Genomic DNA, 21,750 nt, shown 5'->3' with positions numbered 1-21,750 from the left:
CCAGGTGGGCTTGCCAGGGTCTCATTGTTTGGCTTGTGTTATGTGGGGGAAAACCCCAGCCTCTACTCCCAGCCCTGAGGAGTTTACTTCTGCTGGGTTTCTCAGTTGGCTATGAGTCTGACTCTTGATCTCAGCTCAGGTCTTAATCTCAGGGTCATGAGTTCAAGTCCTGCTTAGTGAGAAGCTTTATTTCTCTCACCATGCTTGGTCCTTGGTCCTTGGGAGGATTCAGGATGGTTCTTTCAAGGTGGATGTGGGTTCCAGAACCTCTGCCTGCCTGTCTCGATGACCTTTCCACCCTCAGGCTCCCTGGCTGTTGTGTGGGGGCTCTCAGGAGTTGTCAACCTCAGGTGCCTGCAGGTTGCATGGTTACTTCCTGCTGGGAACTCCCCGATACCCCCTCTCTTCTGTCACCCTGTCACTGCCTGGCGAGCCCAGACAGGAAGGAGCCAAGGACATATACATAGGGAGATAACTATGATGATGATGCCATGAAGAAGGTGAAGTGAGCAAGGGTGGCCTGGGGCTCCTCTGCAGGATTCTGGGAGGGCATCTCTATAGGTAATATGTTTCCAGGACGGACTCAGAGTGGGCTCTGGCAATGCCCACACCTCCAGCTCTTGGAGGCAGGTTGAGTGGGAAGGAGTGGATGAGACTCTGCCCCTGTCTATTGTCCTGGTGCACCTGCCCTCCTGGCACAGATCCACTCATAGGGTGCACAGAGAGGCCTTGTCTGGGCATTCTGTTTTAAATTATCGAAGATGTGGGAAAAAAAACCCAGCATGATGACTAGGAATGAGAAATAAACAACTCCTGATGGCATAAAGAGGGCCCAGGTTCATTGGGGGACATGGGATCTAGGGGCCTTGCTGGATTTCTTCTCTCCCTTTCTTGGTCTTTTTCTCCTTCCCTCTGGGTGTCTGTCCCCCTCTGTCTGAGTCTGTGTCCCTCTTTCTCTGAGTCTTTGTTCCCTGTAGATCTCTGTTAGTGCTTTCATGTCCTGGACTGCTGGGACGCTGCAGTGAGGATCTTCATCTGCTCCTGGGTTCCATGCCTGTCCACCCAGAAGCCCTGGTCTTTAGTCTATCCCCTTGGGAGCCCAGGGATCAAGGCCTTATCAGGAGGGATAGCCCCAGGAATGGGCCTGCTGCCGCCTAAGGGGTGAGGAGGGCGGGCTGGCCTCTGGCGAGCAGTCCCAAGAGAAAGCACAGTGACGTGAGCATGGGGGCTGCTGGCCAACCTGAGCATTTGAGGGCTCGTGCAAGGTGCCAAAATATGGTGACTCTATCCTTTGGGCTGGGAGCACAGTACCCAGAGCTGTGAAATATTGTGGTAACCATGGCAACAGTAGCTGGGGGTGTCTGCCTTTGTGGGGCATGTGGGACTCTGGCTCAGATGCACTTTCACCCACGGAGCTGCATGCTTTGGAGCCAGCACGATGGCCTTGGCAGTCAGCAGGTTGTGGTACAGCAAGAAGTAGAAACCAGTGCCGGAGCGCCTTGCAACTGTAGGGGCTGTGCTGGGCCTCAGTTTCCCTGTCTTGGAGGGGGATTCATAAGGTTACATGTGAAGAACCACGCCTGGCATGTGCTCAGTCAGTAGGCCTGCCTTGTTAAGAGTCAGAGGTGGATGGGAAGGAGAAGGCAGAGAAGTTTCCAGTATGACTGGAGGACAGGGGGTAGGGAGAGGGTGTTGTGTGAAATAGGGCAGAGAGGTGGACCAGCTGGCTGCCAGAGCTTCTCCATCCCCCACCCTGCCTCTGAGTTCTGTCTCCCTCTCTGGGTCTCTATCCCCTTTTCTCTGGGTCTCTGTCCACATTCCCCCTCCCCCAGTTTCCCTCCCCACTTCATTCTGGGTCTCTGTCCCCTCTCTGGCTCTCTTTCCCCTCTCTCTCCCCAGCGAAGTGCAGCATCTTTCCTGCTGATGCAGCCTGGACCCTCGGGTGGAGTGGCCTGGAGCTCCCTGGTACGACATCGGCCGGGGTGTGAGCCAACCAGCTGTGCTGCACTGCTGCGCTCCATCGAGCCACATGGACAATAAAACCAAAATTGGCTTTGAAAGTGGAAGTGCTCTCTGTTTTGAGGGGAAGTGAGGGAATTTGCATGTCAGAACAGTATGTTAAAGGGGCAATACCGTCAGACTCTGTTCTGGCCCGAGCTTTGGGCTCCATGTGGGGGTGGGAAAGGATTTTACAAAACCCCAAAGAAATGTTTCCATGAAATTCTTTCTTGTTCTTGCCTTTCCTTTCCTTTTTTTTTTTTGTTTCTTTTTTTTTTTTTTTTTCCAACATTCCAATGAAAAGAACTGTTCCGGGGCTTCAGATCTCTCCTGTAGGGTTGGGAAACCAACCATGGAGACCAGGGCCAGCAGCCAGATGAGGGCAGGAGTTGAGAACACCCACCCCACCAGGTGTCACTTCCAGGGCAGCCACCACCTCCACTGAGGGGCCCTGTCACTGGGGCATGGGGACTGCAGTTGGTGTGGTCTTGTACTTCCTGTGGCCTCCCCGACTTGGCCATCTTATCTTGGGCTGGGTCCCTCTACAGCAGACCCTCAAACAATGATTCTAGCCAGTGGCGTATTCTGGGGATGACCCCACGAAGGACTGGTGTATGTGGGGAAGGAGCCCACACAGGGGGTGCCCACAAGGAGCTGGAGACAATGTGGGCAAAAGGCTTGGCTGGCTGATGACCCCCAGGGAAAGTGGACGTCTTGCCACAGATGATCTGCCTGGTTTTTTTTTTTTACCCTACCTAGTCCTACTTTACGTTAGCCCTAGTACAGGGGAAACTCCAAGGGATGCAGTGGCTGTGTCCCCATGTCCAGCATGGGCTTGGGCCTGGCTAGGACTGTCCAATGACAGTGGTAGGGGATGCAGTGTGGGAGTAGGGGGTCAGGACACCCCTGAGCAGGCCAGGCCTGAGGGGGCATGTGTAGCCCCTCAGAGGCCAGATCCAGGCCAAGGGTGCAGCTGGGGCGGCAGTAAGCGGCCTCTAGAGACGTCCTGACCCGGCTGCTGACGCATTGGCTCCGATGACTCAGTGCGGGTGACCGTGGCTCGGGTGGCCGTCTGGAGACTCGGACAGGCTCAGGGCTGCCGCCGCCGCCTTCCTGGGGGCCCGTGGCCCCGCCGCGCCGGCCGCCCCCTGTCTGGGTTGGCCTGAGTAATGGGTCCTTCCCTTAGTCATCGGTCCCAGGCCTCAGCCCTCCCTCCTCCTCCTGCCCACCTCCACCCAGCCAAGCCTGTCGGTCCTGGGGACTCCAGCCTCTGCTGGCTTCCTTTCTCCTTCCCTGAGCTCCCCAGAGGCTGTGAGGTGTGTGTGTGTGTGTGTGTGTGTGTGTGTGTGTGTGTGTGTATGTGTGTGTGTGTAGGGGTATTAATAGGGGCTTCAGGGACAGCTGTGCCATCTGTGAGATGAGAGGGGAAAAAACAGCCTCATAGGGTACCAAGAGCCTTTCCAGGGGCATGAGGAGAAGGCTTGGGGGAGGATGAGGTGTGTACAGAAAGGGGCTGTTTCCTCCCCACTCAGTGGATCTCAGGCCCCATATACCCTGTAAGTAGCTGTTCAGTGGGCTTGATCAGGGGCTCTGGGTTAGGGGTGTCCTAATTCCTGTATGGGAGCACACTCCTGCTTGGAGTGCACATGGCCTCTGTGCTCAGTTGAAGCCAGCCTTTTGTCAGAAGATACAATAATTCTTTATACCCCTTTGGAAGGTGTTTAGCTGATTTCTCATCTTTGGCCCCCAGAAATGATATTTGGTGAATATCTTCCTGCATCCATTGTCTTGTACATGTAAGTATAGCTCAGATAAATCCCAGAAGCAGACTTGCTGGATCAAGGGTGTGAGACTTTAGAATTTTGCCAGGTCTGTTGAACTGCCTTCCTGAAGATTGTTCCACTTCATACTCCCCCTGGGAATGGATATGAATGTCTATTGCCAGCTATCCAATGCTTCTGTTCACATGAGGGGTGAAGCCAGTCCCTTGCTGAGTGTACTTCTTTTATTGTGAGCCATGCTGACTCTTGGGTCTCTCTAGCCTGGTGTGCTTCCTTTCCTATGAACCATCAGCCCACATCCTTTGTGCATCCTTCTGTGAGATTGCTGGCTTTGTATTGACTTGTTGGTGCTCTTTATATATGGAGGACCATAGATATATGTCCAGGGACTAATGAGCTCTAGGATGAAGTTGCCCCAGGTATGAAATCTTTCTTTTGGTGGAAGCATGCATGTGCATGCCAATCCCTGGAGCTTAGAGGAAGCACATGAAGTCCTCTTGACCTGCTTCATAATCAACCAGAAATTTCTAAGAAAAAAATGAAGCCAGCCAAAAGCAAAATGGCAAAGATAGGGGAAGGGGCACACATGTACAAAATGGGGCACACATGTACAAAATCTTTGAGACAAGGTGTCTACAGAGAGGCACCTGCCATGTGCCAGTGCTTTGTGAGTGGTTCTAAGCTTCAAGTTTCTAAGCACTTGGCACCATTCAGGGGCATGTGGGTGGCTTGTATGGGTGGTAGCAGGATGTGCCTCCTCACTGGACCTTGCCACATCCTCAGCCCAAAGGGTAGCTGAAGGAAGTAGCTGTAGCCTCTCATTTATTGGAAGGTGATGGGGATGAGGGGAGCCTCATGACAGCCCTATGACAGCCATGTTTCTGCCTGCCCTATTTGATAGCCAAGAAAGTGAAGACCCCAAGGATCAGGGTATGTGCTTAAGCCATAGAGCTGGTGGATGGCAGAGCAGGGGTCAGAATCCTGCCCTCTACCTTTCACACCAGTAGCCAGATGGAGCCTGGTGAGGTAAGGGCCATGGTGCGGCCCTGGCAGGCTTCCTGGAGGAGTGTATCTTACTCACTGAGCTGCGTCTCCCCACCTTTGGGTCCTGGACCAACCTTGAAACACTCTGCTTAGGGCCAGGCTCTGGATTTATGTGACTCTAAGGGATCCTGGTAATGAAGGTAGCATGTTGATGCCGTATGTGATGCTGTATGTGTGTCGCCTTCTTATACCCCACAGTATCTGCAATGCTGAGTGGGGTCTGGAGAGTGGCACTGCCATCCCCAGCGCTGCCCACACTTGCTGACTCTGAGTCTGGGTCTTGATATCATCATTGGTTATTCACACACACATGAAGTTTGAGATAGATGCACCTCCTCTCCTCCCGGTCCCTGAGAGAGAGGCCCTGAGGGCTCACACCAGCTGTCCCTGGCCTCCAGGGCAGTGTGCTCTGCAGAGAAGTAGAGTGCTTGGCCCCAGGCAGGAGAGGCCTGTGGTGTGGGGGAAGGTGGCTCCCTGTGTTGTCTGGGTGTAGATAGGGCCCCAGGCAGGGCTGCGGGGAGAGGGTGGGTTTCTCAGGGCAGGCCTTTTGTGGAAGCCAGGCCTTTGAGACCAGCACCCAGGATGTAGCCAATCCCTCTGCTCCAAGGGAGAGGCTGTGGGGGTGGCAAGGCTGGGGACACTCCAGCTTTCTGGCCTCTGCACATTTCTGCACCAGGCTCTTATCTCCTCCCCAGCTGTGGGACACGCAGAGCTGCAATGCGAAGCTGAGTCTGGATGATTCAACCACTCTGGGACTCCATTCCCCAGACTGTGCACCCAGTGAAGGCAAGGCCTCTCCATCTTGTTCACTCTGTGTGTTCCTACCTATGGGAAAGGGGCCAGGGGCTGACAATGCCAGTGACGTGAGAGGAGGGTAGGGAGAAGGGGGCTCCGACCTGAGTACCACAAGGAGCCTTAGAGGCTCATCTGGCATGTGGCCTTATCTTAAGAGGTCTGGAGGCCTGTTAGGAGGTGTTGGTGAGAGGACACAGTGGGACCCTGTCTGGAGATGTCCCGGTGGGGGCTGTACACTGGTGGGCAGCGCTTACCAGAGGATGGGCACACTGTGAAGCCCAAGAGTCCATGAACCAATGATATTCTCTTTGTGGTCTGCAGAACTCGGGTCCATTGTGGGAAGCTGGAAGAGCAGAGGCTTGAACTCCCAGCAGTGGCCTGGTGAGCCACGATGGGCTGGATGTAACAATGTAGGAGGGGAAAGGGGGTTTGTGAGGTGGGTATCCCCTCCACCTGTCAGGGAGAGGCAACCAGACCAAACTAGAGACTTGGAGTCTTTCTGAGCCTCTTTCCTTCCCTCCCTCAGTGGTCTTTAGGGAGGCTGCATGCCAAACTTCCTTGGCAAACCCAGGGTCTGACCACTGGCACCACCAGCATCCCAGCATTACCAGCCCAGATGAGCATGGTGCTGAGTTCTGAAGCATGTGTTGCAGCCTCCCAGGGATGGGAAGCTTTTTGCTAAGGGTAGACCATGTCCCCCCTGCTGTGTCCCGTATCCCCCCTCACTGCCCTGTGTCCCCCTCACTGTCCTGTGTCCCCTATGGCATGTCACATGTTTCCCCCCCCCACCCCAACACACACACCAGATCCCAGACCTTTAGGACCCTGAATACCTTACAGGCCTGTGGTCATCACCTCAGGGCCCTACAGCCCCTCTGCCCCTTGGTTGGTTGCCCCCCTTTCCTGAGGCTCTCTTGGTAGGGCTACTGAAGCTGGGGGCCTGTGCCAGGTCAGGGACCTCCATTTGGCAGCAGCTGTATTGATTGAGTGCTGACAGTATGCCCTGTGCTTGGCATCAGCTCTTTTATCCCCAGTATTGTTTTGATTGCTGCTGGACAGTGGGGGCTGAGGAGCCTTCTTTCTTCTGCTTTCTTAGAAAGACCAGTACCCACATTCCTGGCCTTCATTTGTGGGCAGGCTTCAGTCCCAGAAATGGGAAAGTAAGTTCCAGAGAGCTGGAGGCTGTGGGGAGAGAGCAGAGGCCTTGGCCTGGGGTGGGTGAGGCATGGGGTGCGAGAGTCCTGGTGGGGGTTCTTGACCCCACAGGGGCCTGATCTTAGCAGTGATGGCATTGTTCCCTCCTGTTGTGTTCAGGGTGGTGGTGAAGTGAACCACACCACTCATTCTTTAATATTTTAAACAAATTTTCCAAGATGAAACAGCAGAGGGGCCAGTGGTGCTAGAGGGGAGGGAATGTAGGATGTGAGCAGGGCCAGGGGGAATGAACCACAGAAATCCTCATATACTATGAGGGTGCTGGTTGCCACAGCAGGGTTTTATGCAGGACCTAAGAAAGCTCAGATATCCTTTTGTTTAGTTTAATTTATTTTAATTTGATGTGAAATTCACATAACATAAAATCTACCATTTTAGAGTGAACAATTCAGTGGCATTTAGTGCATTTACAGTGTTGTGCAAACATTTCCTCTATCTAGTTCCGGAACATTTCCCTCACCCTAAAATGAGACCCTGTGCCCATGAGCTGTCATGCCCCACCCTCTCCCCCAGCCTGGCAACCACGGATCTGCCTTCTGTCTCCATGGGTTTGCTTGTTCGAGACGTTACATATAAAAGGAACCATACAATTTATGACCTTGCATGACTGGCTTCTTTCACTCAGTGTGATGTTTTTGAGGTTCATTCACGTTGTAGCATGAATCAGCTTCATTCCTTTTTATGACTGAGTACTATTCCATTGTGTGGATGACCACACTGTGTTTACCCATTTATCCTCTGGTAGACATTTGGGTTATTTCCAACTCTTTTTTTTTTTTTTTAACTTTATTGTTTGTCCCAAGATGAACTTTGCCTCCTGAACCCTTATTTTGAGGTGCAGCAATCTCTGTTTAAGTTGTCTCTGTCCCCTCATTGAACTACCCCCATAGGCAAACTCATCCTCTTAGGGTGGATACTGTTGGCTTTATGGCTTCCCCACAATTTGCTGTGCTGTACTTCTTGCCTGCTTCATTGGTTGTGATAGACAGGGAGATCCCACCCACCCTGGCACATTCTGGGCCTGGGTTCAAATCTTGTTGTGTTGCCTTATAGCTCTGGGACTATGGACAAGCCACTCACTGTGACTCTATCCCTGGAAAGTAGGACCAGTGGGCCTTTCCTCTGGGCTGGGCAGTCACCAAGTATAGTCCAGAGCCAAATTCTTTGGAAAATGACTTTATAGTCATGTGGCTGCTCTCCCCTGGGGTGTTGGGCACGGAGCTCACAGGGCAGGTGTCAGAGGAGCTGGACCTCCAAGAAGGCTGGCCTCTCCTGGGTGTGACACCCCTGACCCTGGGGACCAGAGCTGCCTTAGAAGCTGTAGGTCCCTCTTCCATACCTGCGCTGGGGCTCTGTGCCAGCACCCTAATCCCTACCCCCACCCTCTGCAGGGGAGAGAAGAGGTTTGCCCTCTGGGACAGCTTGCTAGGGCATGGGAGACAATGATGTAACATGGAGAGTCCTGCACTACAAAGTGAGCACTCAGGAGACACATTTAGAATGAAAAAAAAAAAAAGAAATAAAGTTTAAGGGGAGGGGTGGAAGGAACCCAAATGTCCACAGATGGGTGAAGGGATCAAGAAATTGAGGTCTGTCCATACAATGGAATATCACTCATACATGAAAAGGAATAAAGCATTGATTCATGCTACAACATAGATGAACCTCAAAAACATGCTGAGCGAGAGAAGCCTGACACAAAAGGCCATGTAGTGTGTGATTCCATTTACACGAAGTGTCCAGAAGAGCCAAATCCAGAGACAGAAAACAGAGTAGTGGCTGCCAAGAGGGGATGAGAAGTGACTGCTGATAGGGATAGGGTCTCATTTTGGGGCGATTAAGATGTTCTGAAACTAGCTGGAGGTGATGGTTGCACGGCGTTTTGTATGTACTAAATGTCACTGAATTGTTCACTTTAAAATGGTGACTTCAATGTTATGTGAATCGTATCTCAGTTAAAAAACAAAATGGGCATTAGAACCTCCTCAGGTCCTAGGAGAAACCCTGCCCCTTTCACAGGTGGCAGATGGAAGCTGGAGAGTCAATGTCCTTTGCCAAGAGCCAGTTGGTGGGTAGGTGGCAGATGCTATTGGGACCCAGGTTTTGTTTTTGCTTCTCCAGGACTAGTTCTGGCGATTATGCATGCGCCTGGGGCAGCTTCAGAACCCAGCCGAGCCAGCCCAGTGTCACTGGGCAGAGACTAGACAGACCTAAGGGTCTGAGCTCAGCCCCCACCTCTGCTCTCCTGCAGCATGGCTGACAAAAATGGAGCTCTCAAGTGCACCTTCTCAGCGCCCAGCCATAGCACCAGCCTCCTGCAGGGCCTGGCTGCCCTCCGTGCCGAGGGCCAGCTCCTGGACGTTGTACTCACCATCAACAGAGAGACCTTCCATGCACATAAAGTGGTCCTGGCCGCCTGCAGCGACTACTTCAGGTGAGCACAGGTCTCGGGGGACAGGCCAGAGAGTATCCACCCAACTAAAAGGAAGTGATCTCTGTGTCAGCCAGCTTGCCAGCCAGCCAGCCAGGATGGCTCTGAGGGAAAGTAGGTGATATTGGCCACACATTTGGTAAACTTCGAACTTTTTCTAGGTTTATAACTTTCTCAAACTTTTAGGGGATGTTGTGCAGGCAAGCAGAACATGCCTGGGGGATAGAGGTGGCCTGGGCACCCAGTTAGCAGTTTCTGCCCTGGGAGAGTGCCAGGGCTTGGCCTTGTTTTCATTCTGTCTTTATTTGACACCTGTGTGTACCAGGCACTGTGCTTGACTTTGGGGGTCCAGCAGAGACAAATCTCTGCCTTCCTAGGTTCCTGTACTCAGGCTGAGGAATAGGACTGACATCTAGATGGGGGGGTCTCCAAGTGTGCCAGGCTGTGTTGTAGTCCCCTCACGATAGGTGAGGCCTTCCTGGGTGTACTGGTCAGTCTGCCGTGAGAGCCCTTTGCTAAAATCTTCCCTGTGTTGGGTTGTGTGGGGGAAGTGAGGGCCCCTTGGAGCAGGGCTAGGGCCATTCTCACCAGTTGGGGGCTGTCACGGGCTAAGGACAGTATCCCTCATTTCCTCAGTGACCAGCTGGCCAATTCTTCCTGCCAGGCTGTGACTCTGCCACAGAAAGCTGGGGTGCTGTCCTAGGGTGGTTCTCTGGCCCCACGTTGCCAGTGGTAGCTGAAGTGCACGTATAGACTGTCTCATAGAGCCCCAGCCTAGGTGCGTTCTGAAGGCTGCATGGTCCTTGAAGCTAGAGTGGCAAGGCTGGGATGGCTTGTCCGGTGCGCCCCTCAGCTGCCCGCCCCCCAGGCTCAACAAGGCTGTTCTGGGGAGCCAGAGCAGCCAAGCCATCTGGGGCGCCGTTTCTATTTTTATTCTGGATTTGGGGACGGGTGGGCCGGCCCAGCCAGAAATGCCCTTTAAAGGCTCCTCTGCGCTGGCATTGCAGCCGGCGAGGCCTTAAAAGGCAAAGCTCCCTCCCGTCGCTGTGGCTGCCTCTGCCTTCGATGGGCTGATGGGACTCATGGGGACAAGAAGGGGCAGGGTCTGGGGGGCTCCCCGAGCTCTGCTCCTAGAAGGCTCCATGGGGGTGCTGCTCAGAGTGTTGGAGAGTTGTTAGTTGGTGGCCCCGCAGGAGCACCAAGCACAGCTGTCCCCACTCCGGGACCCGAGCCCAGACCACCTGACTGTCTGACTGGCGGACAGGTATCTGTTGGATGAATGAATGGATGAGGGAAGTTCCTTCTCCTTGGTCAGCTGTCACAATGTGCACTTGCCCCATGAGAGGAACCTCTTATGAACTCCCAGAGGGTGCTTGGGTTCTTGCCCCTCTTCCTGATGGGGGCTTCCCAAAGGCCATGGAGTATTGTGACCCACGTCCAATTTCTTTCACTGGTGCTCACATGAGCGCTACTTCCCAGAGCAGGACAGAAAGGCTGACAGCTGGTGTCACTCAAGGGGCGGGGGAGGGGGCTGTCTCACAGTAGTCTAGGGCTTCTGTGGGCCATTCTTGGGGGGCTTTCCTGACTGTCTGGGCCTTTCTCTGGAGATGATGGTGACTTTGGCAGGGCCTCCTAGTGGATGCTCTGACCTGGGGACCCTTACTCCCTCCCCACCCCTGTGTGTGACAGGACTGAGACTCAACCTGGGGAAGGTGGAGCCATCTGCCCATGTGTGCCAGCTGGTGAAGGGCTGGGCACTGAGAACCATGGTGCACGGTATTCTTGGGGTGCCTGCTGTGTGTGTGGTCTTACAGGGCTGGGTGCCACAGTGGGGCTGGCACCTGTCTCATGGCCAAAACCAAGGTTTGGCCTTTTCCTGCCCACCTGTGTATCTGCCCCCACCATGAGCAGCATCCCCACCCCATCCCCTCCCACTGAGCCAACTGGGTCCCAGCACTCTACACCTCTAGGTAGGCTGGGCGTGGTCCCACATGGAGGGACAGAGTGGTGAGTTGCTGTTTGTAGGAAGACACATGACTTGGATGGATTAAAAATCTTTCTTTTCTTTTTTGCATGTCTTTAATGAGCATCTGGCCTCTTTCCCCTGGTTGGCTGTGCCCTGCTATGGCATCTAGGGGCCAGGCTATTCCTGGGTGGCCTTGAGGCCCCTTGGCAACCCTGAGCCCACATGTTGTGTTTCCAAACTTCAGGGCCATGTTCACGGGTGGCATGAGGGAGGCGAGCCAGGATGTCATCGAGCTGAAGGGTGTGTCAGCCCGTGGCCTGAGGCACATCATCGACTTTGCCTATAGTGCCGAGGTGACGCTGGACCTGGACTGTGTGCAGGATGTGCTGGGTGCGGCTGTGTTCCTGCAGATGCTTCCTGTGGTGGAGCTGTGCGAGGAGTTCCTTAAGGCCGCCATGAGCGTAGAGACCTGCCTGAACATCGGCCACATGGCCACCACCTTTAGCCTGGCCTCGCTCAAGGAGTCCGTGGATGCCTTCACCTTTGAACACTTCCTGCAGATCGCAGAAGAGGAGGACTTCCTGCACCTGCCGCTGGAGCGCCTCGTCTTTTTCCTGCAGAGCAATCGGCTGCAGAGCTGTGCCGAGATCGATCTGTTCCGGGCCGCAGTCCGCTGGCTGCAGCACGACCCAGTCCGGCGGCCACGGGCCAGCCACGTGCTCTGCCACATCCGCTTCCCGCTCATGCGGTCGTCAGACTTGGTGGACAGCGTGCAGACGCTGGACATCATGGTGGAGGACGTGCTGTGCCGCCAGTACCTGCTGGAGGCCTTCAACTACCAGGTGCTGCCCTTCCGGCAGCACGAGATGCAATCCCCACGCACAGTCGTGCGCTCGGATGTGCCCTCCCTGGTCGCCTTTGGTGGCACGCCCTATACTGACAGCGACCGCTCTGTCAGTAGTAAGGTGTACCAGCTGCCTGAGCCGGGTGCCCGCCACTTCCGGGAGCTCACAGAGATGGAGGTGGGCTGCAGCCACACGTGCGTGGCTGTGCTAGACAACTTTGTGTACGTGGCCGGGGGCCAGCACCTGCAGTACCGCAGTGGTGAGGGTGCTGTGGACGCCTGCTACCGCTATGACCCCCACCTGAACCGCTGGCTGCGCCTGCAGGCCATGCAGGAGAGCCGTATCCAGTTCCAGTTGAACGTGCTGTGTGGCATGGTGTATGCCACGGGTGGCCGCAACCGGGCTGGCAGCCTGGCCTCAGTCGAGAGGTACTGCCCACGGCGCAATGAGTGGGGCTACGCCTGCTCTCTGAAGCGCCGCACCTGGGGCCACGCGGGTGCCTCAGAGGGGGGCCGCCTCTACATTTCAGGCGGCTATGGCATCTCTGTGGAAGACAAGAAGGCGCTGCACTGCTACGACCCTGCCGCTGACCAGTGGGAGTTTAAGGCACCCATGAGCGAGCCCCGTGTACTTCACGCCATGGTGGGTGCTGGCGGCCGCATCTATGCCCTGGGTGGCCGTATGGACCACGTCGACCGCTGCTTTGACGTGCTGGCGGTGGAGTACTATGTGCCCGAAACAGACCAGTGGACCAGTGTGAGCCCCATGCGGGCTGGCCAGTCAGAGGCCGGCTGCTGCCTACTGGACAGGAAGATCTACATCGTGGGGGGCTACAACTGGCGCCTCAACAACGTGACGGGCATTGTGCAAGTATACAACACAGAGACGGACGAGTGGGAGCGTGACCTGCACTTCCCAGAGTCCTTTGCAGGCATTGCCTGTGCCCCTGTCCTGCTGCCCCGGTCGGGGACCAGGAGGTAGCTCCTGGGACCCCTGGGGCCTGGCCCGGCCTCATGCTATCTCTGTGAGGGCTGTGTTGAGTGCACACTGGGGCCACAAACCACAGAACACCCCCTGTCCCGGTCCATGGGCTGACATCTTGGGGCCCATTGTGTTGATAAGGCCCCCTCCTGGGGTTTCTCCTTCCTTCCTAGAGCAGATCCTGGCTTTGTGCCCTCTGAGGAAGCCTGCCAGTGGTGAGGCTGACATGTCATGGCAGCAGATTCACATCTAAGGAAAGGAGGTTTCCTCACCTGTCCCACATCCCCGCTCATGGAGGGAATCGGGGTCTCCTTTGAGGTGTTGTGTGGCTTTGTCCCACTTCTTTCCTCCTCTAGCTCGGCAGTTTCAGACATTTGGATGTGAACTCATGAACATTGATCCCCAAATCCATGGTTTGCACCCTGCCCCCTTCCCAAGTTTCTCATGTCATATATTTTTTACAATAAACACCACCCCAAACTCTGTAACACATGGACCTCTAGGAGCCCATGAGTTGGCAGGGAAAAACCCAGCTCAGAGTTGACCTTGAGGGTGGGCATGTTTCTGTCTCAAGTAAGCCTGGGCTGCTTGGGTGGGAGGGTGGGCTTGGAGGAGAGTCTTGCACTTGTTTTCACGCCTGTCCTGGGTCCTGTACCTGTGGTGTGTTCGGTTGTTCACTTCCAGAAGCCAGCTCTCAGAGATGGTCCTTAAAGTTGGCCTTCCTTCCACCTGGCGCTGGGCGTCTCCTGGGGCCTTGATGAGGAGCGAGCCGAGATGCCCCCGTTCTCGTCCTCACCCCCTGGTTCAAGGGGCACACCTGCTTTAGAACTCACAGTGTGTCTGCTTTCCACAAGTCTAATAATTTCTTTTTCTCTCCCTTTTTCCAGCCATCTACTCCTGCCTTGTCCCGTGTTCAGGTTGTCATGCCACCAGGCCTGTGCCCAGTCAGCAAGGCAAGCCGGGTGGGTGGTGTGTCCTCTTCCTTTCAAGGGCTTTGTGGCATCTCTGGCCACATTTGTTTTGGTGTCAAACCTCTAAAGCTGGTTTTTGGTTTTTTTGGTTTTATTTTGGTTCTGTTTTGCTTTTTTTTAAGACACCGGCATTGCTGTCTTATAAATGGGATTTGTACCCTTGGGGCAACTTAAAGTGTCTCTTCTGCTGCTAATGGACGATTGATGTCGTGTCTCTGTGACCCACTCACCGTGTAAAGAATTAACCTCATATCTTAGCAGATGTCATCTCCTAATGTTTTCCTTCATTTAATAAAAATGTTACGGTGAAAAGATGGAGCAGGCCCAGTACTGAGCTTGTGGGGCCTGATGGGTCACAGATTCTTCATGTCCTCGGTGTAGTTAGGGGCTCCTCTCCCCTCTTTGCCCTTTTCCAGTATTGCAGAGGAGCTGGAAGGAGGGCTGGCCTCTGGCTCAGGGGTAGGGGCAGTAGGAATTGTGGCCAGAACTTCTACTGAGTGCCTGGAAGACAGAGGGCAAATCTGCCCTGGGCTGGGTGGCCTTTGGAGAGACTCTCTCCAGGTTCTTCCATGAGCCTGGTGGCTTGGCCCCCTGCCACCAGACAGCCCCCAGCTCTTGGCAGGTTGTCTCCATCTGCTCAGTACTGGGATGTGAGATTGGGGATCTGGGGAGCCCCTCTCCCTGGAGGCCATGATGGGGGAAATACAGGGCAGGTCCTAAAGGAAGCATGAAGTCATCACCATTCCATATGGGCCTAAGAGCTCTGTGAATTGCCCCCAACCTCTGCTCTCATGGCTGGCCTCGCTGCGAACTGGCCTGTATGTTGGAGAATGCCTGCATTTCACGGATAGCTTTCTGAGAGGGGAGGCTTCCAAGATCACCCTCAAAATGCACTCGCAGGCTGGTGCTCCTGTGCAGCAGCCATCAGGGCCCCAGAGCAAGGCTGGATGTGTGGGTGGGGGGCAGTGTTGAAATAAAAACTTGGTTTGGAACCAGGAAGGAGCCCGTGCTGCCAGGGGCATTGAAACGAAAGCAGCAGCCCTTGGGGACTTACCAGAACATTCCAGTCCCTTTTCACCACCCCTCACCCCGACCTGAGCTCCCCCAAAAAGAACCCTTCCCTGCTAGAGGCACGGCCCCTTCAGGGGGGCAGTGAGAATCTTTTGCCAGCTGCAAGTCCCCCCAGATCAGCTCACACCTCAGAACATCTTGTCCCCAATGAGCTGGCAGGGGTGCCGGTGCAGGGGGTGGGGCTGCAGAGGGAAGGGGGGCGCTGCCGTATCTAACCGGGTCGATTGTGCATAACCGTCTGGGCTGGTTCATGGAATGTTCTCAGGGGCCCCCTGCCCCTCCCTCTTCACCCCCCCCCCGGAAGAAAGGAAAATTATTTTTCGTATTGTAAACTTTAAACACGAAAAAGCTGTTTTTAATTTAGCAGAAACTGGCTTGAATCTTCACTTTGTGAACGTTTGTGTCCTTCAGAGAAAGGCGGAACATGCATTTGCACACACATGCTTACACAAATGCACGCACATGCGTAAGCTTACATGCACACCTGCACTCATGCATTGTGACATGCACACTCACATAGTCACACATAGTTTTGCTCATGCTCAACGACATGCTCACATGCTTGCTCACACAAACACGCTCACACTCATCCTTGGACCAGCCTGGGCCCCTCTGCATAGCACCCTGAAGGGGTCTGGAGCCTGTCACCTCATCTCCTCCTTTCACCTTCACCCAGGGCAGCTTGGACCATGAATGGCCAGCCACTGCGTGTAGGGACTGAGCTTGGGGAAAGCCTGTCTGCTTCCAGATGGCCTGCTTCCCCACCAAGACTATGGATGCGGCCGGCAGGAGCCTCCCTCCACACCTGGGCTTGGGCTGTGGGAAAACACTGTCTCCCGGGACAGTGGGATTCAGGCCCGCTAGAGGCAGGCCAAGTGTGACTTCTGGGGCCTCGCAGCAAGTGAGGCCAAGGGGGCCTCTGGGGAGCTGTGTGAGGTGGGAATCTGCCCTGGACCTGGCCAGCTTGGAAACCTGCCCCTGGCTTTGTCTCCGAGAACGTAGCTCCTTCTCCTGTGTTCTCACAGGCCCCAGAGATTTTGCTTCTCGTCGTGGAGACTCGGTGCACAGGTTTTATTAGGGGCACCTGGCCTTGGAGGCACTGTCGAAGTGTTTACCACACAAATGAGAGGTCCTAGGATGGGAGGTGGGAGCAGAGCTTCATCCACTCCAGTGGCTGTGGGTACCATCTGCCTGCGTATCCCAAGGGCAAGAAGGCCATGATGCTGCTTGCACTCTTGCCTGCAACAAGGTACCAGCTTACATCTTGTGGCTGACCCTGCTAGTTGCCATCCTGGCAGCCATTTCTCCCTCCTTACCAACAGAGCCCTGATTTGGTGCCAGCAGCAGTGTGCCCAGCCTCAGGGGTTAATTTAGGATCTGGCTGAGCCATTCTTGGCAATGCCTTTTGCTGGGGTTGTTTTTGATCTGGGCACATTTCCCAGATCTGGCCAGCAAGCTTTAAGAAGAGGTCTGGGGTGGGGGTTTCTGGACACCCGAGAGGCCTTATTGCCCCCTTTCCTCCCTTACTGCTTCCTGTGAGGACACAATGCCAGGAGCTTCTGCAGCCATCTTGTGGCCATGAGGAGCAAGTTAAGTGAGGTGCAGAGATGCCGCCTCCCAAGGCGGAGGCCCTGAAATCACAGGGCTGCCTGTCCCACCCTGGAACCTCTGACCTCCAAACTCCTTTTATTTAAAAAAAAAAAAAAATTTATTTATTTATTTATTTATTTATTTGACAGAGAACATAAGTAGGGGAAGTGGGAGAGGGAGAAGCAGGCTCCCTACTGAGCAAGGAGCCCAATGAGGGGCTCAATCCCAGGACCCTGGGATCATGACCTGAGTCAAAGGCAGATGCTTAATCAACTGAGCTACCTGGATGCCCCTCCAAACTTTTATTTTATTTTTTATTTAAGATTTTATTTATTTGTTCATGAGAGACAGAGAGACAGAGACATAGGCAGAGGGAGAAGCAGACCCCCTGCAGGGAGCCCAATGTGGGACTCAATCCCCAGACCTGGGATCATGATCTGAGCCAAAGGCAGATGCTCAACTGCTGAGCCATCCAGGCTCCATTAAAAGGAGTCCCCCAAACTCCTTTTAATGAGAAATCACAATGCCTGTGTTGCTTAAGATACTAGTAGTCAGATATTCTAATACTTGTAACTCAGATTTCAAAATTACATTATAAATGTAATATGCTGGGGGGGGGGTACCCATCTTATATAAGTCGGTTTTTATTGCAAGCAACAGAAACTGCCTCTGGCTGATTTAAAGGGCAAAAATGTTCATTTCCTCACAGAAGTGGCAGGAAGGCTGGAAAATCAGGCTCAGAAAACAGTAGGAACTAAGGCGGCGAGGCAGCTGGGGTGATCAGCTGAAATCATGCCAGGGAACTAACTGGTTGGTGAGGACACTTCTGCCATTACCATGGAATCCAGATGCCTCAGTTGGCACTGCCATCTGCCCTTGGCACTCAGCCATAGCTGCCCCTGAAAACCAGATGCTCCCGTCTCAATGCTACTTTTTGCACCACTTGTTCCAGAATGCAAACATCCTGTTGGCCTAGCCCACATCCTGTGTGTCAATGCACCAGCTGCCCATGGAGTGGGGAAAAGGAGTATATCAGTGTACTAGCTGTTACTGCTGGGTAACAAACAATTCCATGTCTCAATGGCATGCAAGAGTGAATGTTTGTTTTTCATGTGCCTGTGACTAGGCTGGAGGGTGCTCATTCTAGGCTGCCCTCGGCTGGGCATGCTCTGCTTCCAGGTGCAAGGCTGTGGAAAAGGCAGGAGTCTCAGATCCACCTGTCTTACATCCTCCTCGGACTAGCTGCTGGCCAACTTGTGTTCTGCAGTGGTACCAGAGGACAAGTGGAATCATGTGAGCCTACCAGGGTCCAGATTTGGAAATCATATGCTGTTTTTTCTGCCCAGATGCCTTTGGCCAAAGCAAATGATATGGTCAAGTCTAGAATCAGGGCTGGGGACATATCCTCAGACTTAAGAAAGAAGACCTACATAGTGGTGTTGCAAAGGGCAGGACACAGGAAAAGAGGGGGACTGAGGCCCATAGTTTGATCAGTTGTACCATTGTTCTTGAGGCTTCTCTTGTCGGTGGGGCTTACTTGACCTTCTGGGAACTTCCCAGACTTGGATGGGGACTCAGATGCTGGGCCACCAAAGAGAAAAGCCTGCTCTACTGCTCCTACAGCCAATCTACCCCCTGGTGGCCAGTTCTCTTTTTTGTTATGTAGGTTGGGGTTTTAAGTGTCCTGGGCTTTTGGGCTGTAGGGAGAGGGTCTGTGTGGGGAGTTCAGTTGGGGAGTCTGTCCAAGTGTCAGGGCACCGTGGTGTCATTGGAAGGCCTACCCCAGACATCCCCTCAGCATGGGTGACTGCCAGGGAGGCACTAGACTATTGGTGCTGCTCCTGTCCTGCCATCCCATAAAGCCATCCCCTGGATCCCTACCCCCTCAGTTTCAGCTTTGGCAGCCCTGCCCTGATCCCCCCTCACTTACACTCAGCCTGGGATGGGGGGACAAGGGGCCTAGGTCCTTAGCTAACCTCTTCCTGTTCAATGGTAAAAGGTGAGTTCCATGCCTGGTATTTCTGGCTTCCTTCAGGTTCTTCCCTTTTGCTTCATAATCAAACCTGGCTCTTGCTTTGCCTTTCAAAACTTTGGTGAGGGCCTGGTTTGGAAGTCAAAGACGGGGTCTGGATGGTTTTCCTCTTTGCCTTCCCGCTCCAATGGCCCGAATTCACCTCTATGCAATGTGTGTACCCCGGATTGACTAAGATTCCATATAAGGCAGTGTAGAAAAGCAAGGCATGAAAACTAACATCTCGAGGTAGGGTTTTCTTTCCTAACAGTTATTGAATACTTGCGAGGAAGCAGGCGCTGAGCTAAGTGCTTTACGTGCATTATCTATTTAATCTTCCCAAGAGCCTGCAACGAGGAGTACCACCATCCACATTTAACACAAGCCAGCCTGGCTCAGAGAGGTGAAGTCACTTCCCCGTTGTCACATGGGTGGAGGATTGGTAAGGGCTGGACCATACAGGAATGCTCAGGAGTTTAGGTTTATTTTATCATTTTTGAAAAAGATTTATTTAAGTAATCTCTACACTCAATGTGGGGCTCGAACCCATGACCCCAAGACCAAGAGTTGTGTGCTCCTCCAACTAAGCCAGCTAGGCACCCCAGGAGTTTAGGTTTTAATTTAAAGCTTGTATTTAGAAGCTTAATGCTGAGGAGTGCTATGGCCTGGATGCAGAGGAAGGGCATTCTAGGCAGGGAGACAGCCTTTGGCAGAATGCAGCAAGGCTGGAGTGGCGGACGTGAGAAAGGGAAGAGTGGGAGATGATGCTGGGGAAGCTGGCCAGGAACAAATGGAGTCAGGCAGAACTCTGAAGCAAAGGAGAGAAAACCATGTCCTGCAGGCAGCAGGAAGTGGCTTAAAAGGATTCACTTAGCTCACCCTTGGATGTGCTGTGTAACTAAAGTGAAACTTCAACAATTGGACACTCCCAGCCCCTTTGGGTCAGGACTGGCTGGAGGAGGACCCAGGGTCGGGTGTGCCCTAGAGTGAGGAACACAGCTCTCCTTAGGGGTTAGGATGGGCTTTTGGTGTGTGTGGGGGCATTTAAGGTGGGTTTTGAGGGATGAATAGGAGTTTCCCAGGCAGAAAAATGATTCACTTAACAAACACTTCCTAATTCTCCATCTGTGCCTAGTTTTGTGTTAGTTCTGGGGACCCAGGAAAACAGAATGAATAGGCAAGTATAAAATCAGGCTTAGGAGCACCTGGGTGGCCCAGTTAGTTGAGCGTCTGACTCGTGATTTCAGTTCAGATCATGATCTCATGGATTGTGAGATTGAGCCCTGCATCAGGCTCTGTGCTCAGCAGGGAGTCTGCTTGAGATTCTTTCCTCCCTCTCCTTTTGCCCCTCCTTCCACTTGTGTGTGCATGCACACATGCTCTCTCTCATATAAATAAGTAAATCTTCTAAAAAAAAAAGAGGCTTAAAGTGCTCAGAGCCTCAAGGGATAAAGAATAAGCCTTTTTTTTTTTCTTTTTTTAAAGTTTTTACCTATTCATGAGAGACAGAGAGAGTGGGAGGCAGAGGCAGAGGCAGGCTCTGCAGGGAGCCTAATGCAGGACTCAATCCCAGGACCCTGGGATCACAATCCCAGCCAAAGGCAGACATTCAACTGACTGAGCCACCCAGGCGCCCCAGAGAATAAGCCTTAAGACTAAGCAATTGGTGTGTCTGTGTCTTTTGTGCATTATACAGGGAACTTGAGTCCGGGAATGTTTGGGTAGGGTGAACATACTTTCAGCTTCTGGTCTCAGTCGGTCTAGAGGGGAGCAGATAGGACCCTGGAAACAGCTGCCTTCAGAGAGTGGGGTGTTCCCAGGTCATGGGACACACATGCAGGGACATATTTCAGATAGGCCTTCAAGGAGGGTCTCTCAGAGGAGAGAACTGAAAGATGAGAAGGTGCCAGCTGTGAAGGTGCCACAATGACGCAGAAGCAGTCAGCAGAGGCGACAGGGCGTGCAGAGATCTGGAGGTGGTACAGCAAGGAGGCCAGACTGGCTGAAATGAGAGGCCAGGGAGGCGGAAGGGGGATGAGGGCCTCCTGAGTTGCCCGGAGGAGGGTGGATTTTTTTTCATGAGTGTGATGGGGATCATGAGATCCACCCTGATTTACAGAGGCCATGGGCTGCTCTGAGAAGCCTGCCCGGGCCACACTGGCATTAGCAGCTTTCTTTGATGAGTGAAAAAAGAAAAAATAGCAGGGTTGGGTTCTGCCCTGGTCACCAGACGCTTCAGCCTCGCCTTCCTCAGGGCTGGGGGTCAATGGAGCGGGAGGAGGGCTTGGGTCCCTGTCCGGCCATTGCGCAATAAGCAGGCTCACAGCTTCCTCTGACTCATCACCAGGGTTTAGGACGGATTGAGTTACCGCCTGGGTGTGGGGTGAATGGGGGTGAGTAGGGCGAGCACTGGCTCTTCACCTCTGCTCTGCGGGCATGGCCCGGTTTGGTGACCTGATAACCCCTGCTACCTACCAATTCTTTTTTATTTACTCTGCCCAGAAACCAGCTTAGTGCAGGCATATGTAAGTGATCAGGGTAACCAGCAATTTTTGAGCACTTGTTATAAGCCAGGCACCTGACATGTGTTAACAGCCTTTAAACCTTACAAAACCCAGTGCAGCAAAGGAAGCTGAGCTCTGTCATCAGGCCTGAGGTCTAGTCCTGGCTCTAGCACTTAACTTGGTACAGGCAGCTGCCATTCCTGCTCGGTCTCTATTTCCTCTTCAATCTTACAGGATGATGGCTGGAACTGGAAACCGTATCTGTAGAATGCCCAGCTCTGCACCTGACTCCCAGAAGCTGTGGTCTCAGTCAGTGCCAGAGACAGAAAATAAACCTCAAATCGACTTCAGAAAAAAAGAGAATTACTGGCTCATGAAAGTGCAGTACTGGGATCCCTGGGTGGCTCAGCATTTAACGCCTACTTTTGCCCCAGGGCATGATCCTGGAGTCCTGGGATCAAGTCCCACATTGGGCTCCCTGCATGAAGCCTACTTCTCCTTCTGTCTGTGTCTCTGCCTTTCTCTCTCTCTCTGTGTGTATCTCATG

At 53.5% G+C, this 21,750-nt stretch overlaps 1 protein-coding gene across 10 annotated transcripts in view; it reads left to right on the top strand.

Annotated features, from left to right (window-relative positions):
- The window catches only part of KLHL26 (kelch like family member 26), a 28,326-nt gene extending 13,985 nt beyond the window's left edge, over positions 1-14,341 (top strand). Inside the window, exons 2-5 of one of the 10 annotated variants that reach the window (XM_025458116.3) lie at positions 9,085-9,267; positions 11,475-12,945; positions 13,944-14,009; positions 14,150-14,341. In XM_025458116.3, the coding sequence (XP_025313901.1) occupies positions 9,085-9,267; positions 11,475-12,945; positions 13,944-14,009; positions 14,150-14,221 (1,792 nt within the window). In that variant the 3' untranslated portion in view covers positions 14,222-14,341. Of the gene's footprint in view, positions 1-1,899; positions 1,966-5,922; positions 6,000-8,954; positions 9,268-11,474 lie in introns of those variants that run through there. The other 9 variants (XM_025458113.3, XM_035702544.2, XM_025458115.3 and 6 more) reach the window with 9 other exon arrangements.
- The last annotated feature ends 7,409 nt before the right edge of the window (positions 14,342-21,750 follow it).

The sequence above is a fragment of the Canis lupus genome, chromosome 20 (genome assembly GCF_003254725.2).
Source record: "Canis lupus dingo isolate Sandy chromosome 20, ASM325472v2, whole genome shotgun sequence".
NCBI lineage: Eukaryota > Metazoa > Chordata > Mammalia > Carnivora > Canidae > Canis > Canis lupus.
Note: the sequence above shows the minus strand (reverse complement) of the source record. Positions and strands in the feature narration are given on the sequence as shown.